Source organism: Grammomys surdaster, unplaced genomic scaffold (assembly GCF_004785775.1).
Source record: "Grammomys surdaster isolate TR1022 unplaced genomic scaffold, NIH_TR_1.0 125928, whole genome shotgun sequence".
NCBI lineage: Eukaryota > Metazoa > Chordata > Mammalia > Rodentia > Muridae > Grammomys > Grammomys surdaster.
In genome coordinates this window covers 3528982-3537572 of record NW_021620751.1, presented here as the reverse complement: position 1 = coordinate 3537572, position 8591 = coordinate 3528982, and the positions used below count along the sequence as shown (strand labels likewise).

General features: G+C 41.2%; 1 protein-coding gene across 1 annotated transcript; it reads right to left on the bottom strand.

Moving 5' to 3' along the window:
* Nucleotides 1–395: 395 nt before the first annotated feature.
* Nucleotides 396–2287, bottom strand: LOC114608658 (growth-regulated alpha protein-like). Its single transcript, XM_028752663.1, has 4 exons — nucleotides 2080–2287; nucleotides 1870–1990; nucleotides 1676–1756; nucleotides 396–996 (listed from the first exon to the last, which is right to left on the bottom strand). Exons 1-4 carry the CDS (start codon nucleotides 2147–2149, stop codon nucleotides 981–983), a joined length of 288 nt encoding a protein of 95 aa, XP_028608496.1. The 5' UTR covers nucleotides 2150–2287; the 3' UTR covers nucleotides 396–980.
* Nucleotides 2288–8591: the final 6304 nt, after the last annotated feature.

Sequence of the window (8591 nt, the reverse complement as noted above, 5' to 3'; positions counted from 1 at the left end):
ATAGTAAAAGGCTTGTTAAAATGTTTATAAGACTTCAGGAGTTTGTCAAAAATTTTAGAGTCGGGTCTATCCGCTCTGCATAACTGTCATCCTGTCCAGAGCAAGCATTGCATGATCCCTCTCTCAAAATTAAGCAACAATAAAGTTTTTTTTTAAAAGGAACTATTCTTTTGAATGAAAACTGGTCAGTGTAGAAAATAGCAATGTTTTATATAAAGCTAGAATTATCATGAACATTGGGGGAGCATAGAATGTGTTTCTAAGGGGTACCAATTCTTCTTCCTCAAGTAAGCAAGTCATAAGAAACTCCAGCCAGCACAAGTACAAGATTAACTATAGACTGTGATGTTAAGAAGAATAAAACAAAAAGCACCCATGTTATTTTTTTAATAAAACTTTTATTTTTTATTTCAGTTGTAACAATTGTTTGAACTTCTCTGTCCTGAGACAAAGAGAAACATTGGTGAAAGAATATAAAAGGGCATTATGCCCTACCAATTAGACATAAAATGTCCAAGGGAAGCTTCAACACATCAATGTTGACCATGTAATATGAAAGATGACTTTCAATAAATAACTGACATAATTTCCAAAACATACAAACATAGCCTGTCACACATGTCCTCACCCTAACACAAATCATGATCATAAACTCTCATCTCTCTGCGCTTCTTGCTGCCCAATACTCTTCTAGCACAGTGGTGGTTGACACTTAACGGTCTCCCAATAAATATTAGTTTAATAAGATATTTTAAGCCTACCATCTTTAAGCTGAACAATCAGAACTGAACTGCCATCGATGAAACACATCCACAGCCTTAAATATTAATGTAAAATAAGAACCACACACTTTGTGGAATAAATAAATACATAAATAAATAGGACCCTCAAAAGAAAGTGTGAAATGTGTTAAGCTAGTGTTGTCAGAAGCCAGCATTCTCCAGACAGGCGCCATCAGAGCAATCTGTCTTCTTTCTCCATTACTTGGGGGTGTTCCTGCAGTCAGAAAAAAAAGAGTTATTTTTACAAACAGTCATCAAAGCCTTTCAGAATTCTCTAATACCAGTCTCTGAGGCTCTAGATGGGACTTCTACAAGTTTACACCTGCACCCAGACTTCTGTACTGTGGGTTCCTGTGGAGTCAGTCACTGGGCTTGGAAAAACCCCTACATCACCACGGGTTAATTTACAAATGTGACTTTAATCATCTCTCACACACAACTCTGTGATACAGCTGCTATTATCTCCTCTGTGGCTTCAGTTCAAGAATTATGTAATATTCAGAGACCTAAGGCTTGGACTCAGGGAAATCTCACTGGCGAAAGAAAGCTGTCGGGGCATGCTTTGCCAAGGATCCCATTTTTTTTTCCAGCCCCTGAAGGGACTTTATAGGCCGATGGCCACTTCTACGACATCTTTTAGGGACACACCTTGCTCCCATCCATTTGCATAGAGGTTTTGATCATGGTGGTGGCCAAGCAGGACACAGTTCTCTAGCATCTGAACCAATTAATGGTCTCAAATTAAGTTCAATTACCAAAGTAATAACCACAATTTTCTGGCCTCCAGATAAACACAGCCTTTCCTTGATAGAATTAATGTTCAGGGGTCAGATGACAGTATTCGCTCTCACACTTGACTCTAGTCTCAAGTACAAACACAAGTCACAACTCACTTTAGCATCTTTTTGACAATCTTCTGAACCAAGGGGGCTTCAGGGTCAAGGCAAGCCTCGCGACCATTCTTGAGTGTGGCTCTGCAGAGAGAAGGACCCACGTGAGGAAGTCTCACTAGGATGGGTGGGGTGGGAGGAGCGGGAGGGTTTGGGAGACTCTGGAAATGGCAAAAGTCGTGCGGGGAGATACTCACATGACTTCGGTTTCGGTGCAGTGGGGTCCTGGGGGCGTCACCTTCAAGCTCTGGATGTTCTTGAGGTGAATCCCTGCCATGGTCTGCAGGCACTGACAGCGCAGCTCATTGACAGGTGCCCCTATGGGAGAAGACAATGGATCAGCAGGACTGTAGGCGGCTGCGCCCACCAGAGGTCCCTCCTTCCCCCATAGCAGTGGGGATACCTACCCATCGCCTGGCGGCTGGCGGCCAGCAGCAGCAGCGCTGCACAGAGAAGCGAGCCGGTGGCTGAGACCATGGTGCTGTATTGGAGTGTGGCTGGAGTCTGGAGTGCTGGAGCTGGTTAGAGGCTCTGAGTCGTGATCTGGAGCTCTAGGGCTCCTGCGAGCCCCTTTTATGCACGAAACTCCAGAGCTTCGGGCCAGGGAAATTCCCGGAGCACAGGGTGTTTCCCCACAACCGGAAAGGACATTGCTCCTCCCCTCTGCTCCACTCCCAAGGATTAGACTCTGGGATTTTTGCTTTTTGCCCCAAAGTCCCAAAGGGGAGGGAGTGACGTGCTTCGCTGGACAAGTGATGGCTCAGGGGGGAGTAGTGAGACTCCAGAGTCCCCAGTGCGCAGGGCGAGGTGGGTCACACGCATTAAGTGCACGTGTGTGCCACGCCACCTAGGATTCCACTTGATACTACAGGGATTTGGGATATGGAAGCTTCTCCTCTTTTGAGTGTTGTAGATTCCGTTCGTGTCTCAGATTAACGCTTTTTTTTCTTTAATAATCTACTGTCTCTTATCCCACTTGAGGATGATTGCTTTTGCCTGCTGTGTTTGTGGTAAATCACAACTGGTGGTTTTTATCAGGGAGGCATGTGAAGAGGGTGAGGAGAAAGATCATTGCCAAGGTTAGGTCCCTGTTTATTTTAGAATGCTGTAGCAATCTCCTCTTTGTTTTCAGAACTCAGGAACTTCCCAAACTCCCGAACTCCCGGTATGGTTCCTGAAACATCCCTACCCTGCTATATGACAGGTCACATTTTGTTATCACTAAGGAAAGTCCACAGGAAAGGGAAAGCTGTGGGTTTTTTTTCTGAGTTGGAAAGGGGGTCCCTGAATATAACAGGCCACAGATGTCACAAGCACCAGTTTAACTATAAAGGACTATGGCTTTATATAACTATTAGTCTATTGGTACAACTATTTTCATGCTATCTAAATCTATCTGTATTGTAAAACTGAGTCTTTGAAAGTATTTTATTATTATTATTATTATTATTATTATTATTATTACTATTACCCAGGCTGACCTAGAACTAGCTATTGAATTTCCAAGCCTTCTTCTTCCACCTTCCAAGTACTTCTTAGACTCAGGAGCCAACACACCAGATAATTATAGACATGTTTGTAACTCTCTATTTAAACCATTTCAGAATCTGTCTGACTGCAACCTTTAGTTTCTGGTTTTGTTGTTGTTGTTGTTGTTGTTGTTGTGTTGTTTTTGTTTGTTTGTTCTACATGTGGAACTACAGAGTCATCCTGACTATTAGGGCTAAAAGTTCAGCTACAATACATCCTCATGGAATGGTCACTGGCAGTTTCTTCAACCTTAAGTAGTTTATGTTTCTCATCTGTAAAAGAAAGCCAACAATAGTATTCGTCTCACAGAACTGATACTAAGATGAAGTGTGTTAGCATCCGGGTGCTATTTAATCGTTCTGCAAACAGCTACTGAATAAAGGAAGCAGAAGCAGTGCCTTTCAACTTTGTTGGCAACAGGTTGAATGACTGCTCCCCTCCGCCATGTCAAAGCTTTAAACTCCAATCCGATAGTATTAACAGCTGGAACTTTGGAAGATAGTCAGATACAGACAAGGTCATAAAGGTGGGGTACTCAGAATAGGATTAAGGCCCAATGGGAGTTCAGAGATTGCCTGTGCTGTGTCTTACTACCCATCCCCTCCTTCCCTGAGGACTCTGCAAGGAAATGGTAGCCATCTGCACAAAAGAGTCCTTCACCAAACACTACATCTCTTTACAAATTTCCTAAGGATAGCTGTTTTGAATCTTACTGTGATAAGAGGATTAATTCCTCCTTGTTTTACTATAGCTGAATGCCACTGTATATATACAAGCTCCAAATCACAGAACAATTAACTCACTGGAGTCATTTCTTAAAAATAGAAGGTCATTGGGGCTGGAGAAATGGCTCAGCAGCTAAGAGCATGTTCTGCTCTTGCAAAAGAGATAAGTTCAGTTGCCAGCATCCATATCAGGCAGCTCACAAACATCTGTAATTCCAGCTCTATGGACATCTAAAGCCTGAAGCCTCAGCCAGCACTCGTGTGGATGAGGAAATGTACTCAGTCAACTTAAAACATTTTCAATCTTTTAAAAGTCTCAAAAATATTCCTCCTAGAACTAATATAAAAGTACCATCAGTTAACATTTGTAAAGTATCCTTGAAGTAAAGGTTACCGAAAGTATTGTTAACCAAAGCAAACCAATAAGATATGAAATTATTAAAATTAAAAATGATGTTTTATACATCCCATTCAGTAAAAGGAAAAACATAAATACAGAACGTACAACAGTGGTTGCCAAAGGGAAAGGGATTTAGAAAGTTATTATTCTTTTTGTGTAGGTGAGTTCATGTGTGCATGTGTGTTGGATGTATGTGGGAAGGTGCATGTGGAGAACAGAGGTTGATATTGGGATGTTTTTCTTGATTGCTTTCCACCTTGATTTCAAATCAGGGCTCCCCATTAACCTCACCAGCTTTGGCTAGACTAGCTGGCTGTGGAACCCTAGGATCTGCCTGTCTCTCCAGAACTCCAAAGTGCTGTGCATAGTGACATGCATTCAGTCACTCTTCATCTTTGTTTTGGTGCTGAGCATGTAAACTTAGGTCTTAATGCTTGCACACCAAGCACTTTACACCCTGACTCATCTTGCCAGCGATGGAAGTTATCGAACAGACACAGGATTTCCATTTATATGATGAAGGCATTCTGAAAATGGACAATAGTGATAGTTGCATAAGACTATATGACTATCACCTAAGATGCAGATTTTTTGTGATAAATTTTATGGATATTTTGTCATGATAAAAATTAAGCAGAGTAAATAAAAATGACTCAAATAAGTAATAAATCAATCTGTTGAGGTTAATGAGTTTCATTGACTTTTTACTTAGCACATGAGTTACAGGGAGTTACATTTTTTTAATATAAAAAAGCCAAATATCCATGGAGATGCTGAGGATAAAGGAAGGTGAGGTTAGAAATTGTCACGCTGGAGTAGGAGAGTAGGTTTACTTTACTGAGGGATCAAGACCAGTGAAAGAGCCATGTGCTCCAGAGGAGTAGCTAGGATTTGGGAAAACAATTCTGAAGGTCCAAAGGGTAGTGGACATTAATGAACCAAAGGATTGCAAGACCTAGGAAGGCCCCGATAGGATCAGAAGGCATTGCATTATACTGCTTCATAAAATACTTGTATCAATTTACACACATTGATTTACAATAGTATTGTATAATTTGAGGATGGAAACAGGATAAAGATATTGAGAATGGAAGTCATAAGCCATAGAGAGGACAACTTAGAAATGACTCCCTACAATAGTGGAAAATGATGGGTCTCCAAGAAATTATTGATTCTCTATGTTGAGTGCATTTATTATAAACTTGCAAGTTCAACAACCAGAAGGACAAAAGGTCATGGGTAAAAGTTTGGGCAAAGAGCTTCCTTTTGTCTGTGTTCTTAGATGTGATACTTTCTGGAGAGAGTGATGTCTGCAGTGGGGGTCTTCTTGAAGACTGAGCTCATGAGTCGTCTGAAGGTTCTGAAATGGAGGAGGTTAAAAACCATGAGAACCAGGTAGGGCAAAAAAAGGACTCTCTCATGGACTATATGGAAGCCCCACATGTAATAGGTATGCATAAAACCAAAAAAGAAAAAAAACATGCTTTTAGGGCACACAGCAATTGGAGAGTGTAGGTGGCTACACTGAGAGTATCCTTGTCAGGGCCTTGAAAGCACTCAGATGTTCTGAAGAGGTGAGAAAAACTATTGTTGGTGGTGCAGGGTGAGGATCATGTCTGGAAACTGCTTTACAGGAAATGAAAACTAGATTGTGGAAGTCGTAAGGATGCAGTGTGAGCAGATGCTAGAGGGCAAAGGAAACGTTGGGGTTAGAAAAGTGAGGTTGGGAACGCTAGGCAGGAGAAATGAAAGGGCTTGCAATTGGGTATGAGACTATCAATCAGAGGTGATAAGTACCGGGCTTTGGACAGTGTTGACAGGCCCAGTGGCTTCTCAAAATGCCCCCTGTCCTTGAAGAATATGTGCAAAGCCCTGTTGCCCTTTTGTGTACCTCTCTGCTAATGTGGTTTGATGTGACCTACTGAATTGTGGGTAAAGAGCAGAAGTTGTGTGATCATATTGGGAAGTTACATTCAGATCCAAGACTGACTCCTGGTCTTAAAGCCTGTATTTCACCAGACAAGAAAATCGGTGGCCAGAAGGAAAGGCAGAGTTGAGAATCTGTATCAAGTCTGTGCATTGTATTTTAGGTGTTTATTTTTCCTTCTTGAAAAATACGGTTTTTTTCTTCTTTTTTTTCAACTATCCAGTTTTTTTCAACTATCCAGTTTATTCTATGAACTACACAGAGATATGACAGTAATAGTTTCCTCCACAGTCCTTGCAGCCTAGAGACCCTCTGCTATGCTTTGAGCGTCTCCTTCCAGCTCCTTTTGAAATTTTATTTCTCTTTTTAAGGGTCTTGAGGAGTGAGGTGGTATCCTTCATGATGTGGTTAGGATACTAAGGCACTGCCTGGTAAGTGGATCAATGCTGTTGTTTTAGAATATGATTGGTTGCAGCAGGCAGTGGTGGTGGTGGTGTTAACAGGGTGATTTAGACCAGCTCTCTCCCTCTCTCTGCCTCACCTGTTAGTTGACTTGCTCCTTGACCATGTTATGGTGCTCAGCATGTCCTTCATCAGCACCATGCTCTGGAACTCACCAATCTCCAACCTCCAGAACAGTAGGAGGTAAGGACATTTACTCTATAAGCAACTCAATCCGTAGTATTCTGTTATAGCAACAGAAACAAGACTGGGGAACTCTTGTGTTTATTTGGCCATCGGAATACCAAGTGCTTCAACCCTGAAATTCTCTGGTATGCACAACACCAGATCAAGAGCTGGAATTCTGGTTGAGTGTAGATGTGTGAGAAGGGTCTAGCCCAGTGGTTCTCAGCCTTCCTAATGCTGTAACCCTTCAATACATTTTTCTCATGTTGTGGTGACTCCCGATCATCAATCTTTTTGTTATTGCTTCATAACCATAATTTTACTAGTTATAAATTATAATGCAACTATCTGTGCTTTCCAATGGTCTCCAGTAACTCCTGTGAAAGGGTTGTTTGAACGCCAGTGATTGAGAACTACTGGTTTAACTGGTCTGTGCTTCTTGTCTTTCTTTACTTGATCTCAAAGTACAGGATGTAGCAGTAGAAAGGAAACACCAATACAGACTGACAAAGCTTGGCACTGTCATCATGAAGAGTCCAAATCAATATTTTATAACCATAAGTCACTGACCACATTAGTGTTTCCTGAAATAACTTTTGTGGATTACACAAATATTTAAATATAATGGAATAACACTTATAATTGCTTCTTAAAGGACTATGTCACAGTGTATTGTGCATTTTTCACTAAAGTATTGTTTTCGGGCCCTTTCATGTTTTATACATGTGAGCAAATGTGTAACACTAATCACTTGAGTCAGAAGGTGAAGAATCAAAACAACCTGAAAAGCATAAAACCCTTCCTTCAGTGATTCTGCTCCATTAAACATTGGACACACACAGACACACAGACATACACAAACACACACACACAAACACACACACACACACACACACACAGCCTCAATTGTGAGCTTACTTTGCTGAATATTTCCAGTCAGGAAGAAAAAAAAGCAAAGTAAAGAACATGCCACTCAGATTTCATCATTCCTTAGAAGTTTACACAGCAGAGAGCTCCAGTAAATGGCTACCCAGCCTGGCCTTTTCCTGGCAGAAATGCCTCCTCTGGATACTCTGGCTATGAATAGTGGCAGTGTGACAGTGTTCACAGCAGAGATAAAAGATTAACATAGCACCAGCACTGGTTGGCTTAGCAAATTTTCTTTGAGTCTTTTAGTCAATTGGATCATAGCCAGTTATTGTATTATCTAACTAAGAATATTTCTTCTGGCAGGCAAGAGAGATAAAGAAAAAAGTAAAATTATCACTCCTTACCACTGCACCCCACTTTTCACTAGATAAAATTAAAATTTAATCACCTGTGATCCTAGAGGTATGGTTGAGTGGTTGTGAGCACATCTTCCCCAGGACCAGAGTTTGTTTTCCAACATCCACACGGGATGGTTCAGAACTGCCTGTCACTCCAGCTCAAGAGGATCTCACACCTTTTCCTGGACTCCATTGGTACTACACGCACATCTTCACACACACACACACAAACACACACACACACACACACACACACACAGAGTGGGGAGGAGACAGACACAAAGACAGACACAAAATAAATCAATGAAAATATTTGTCTGTCTACTCAACATTCTTTTCTGAATTTGATAAAACATCTTCCTTAAATATCATACTCAACAAGCCAGACTGTTTATAATCAAGCATGACAATTACAAGTGCTATCAGTACTATTTAGTAAAAA

Excerpts from the sequence above, each read along its gene's own strand:
- LOC114608658 (XM_028752663.1), bottom strand. The coding sequence starts at position 2,149 with ATGGTCTCAGCCACCGGCTCGCTTCTCTGTGCAGCGCTGCTGCTGCTG. Across the intron at positions 1,991-2,079 it reads CGCCAGCCGCCAGGCGATGG|GGGCACCTGTCAATGAGCTG; the intron begins GTAGGTATCCCC and ends CTTCTCCCATAG. Across the intron at positions 1,757-1,869 it reads TGCACCGAAACCGAAGTCAT|AGCCACACTCAAGAATGGTC; the intron begins GTGAGTATCTCC and ends TTCTCTCTGCAG.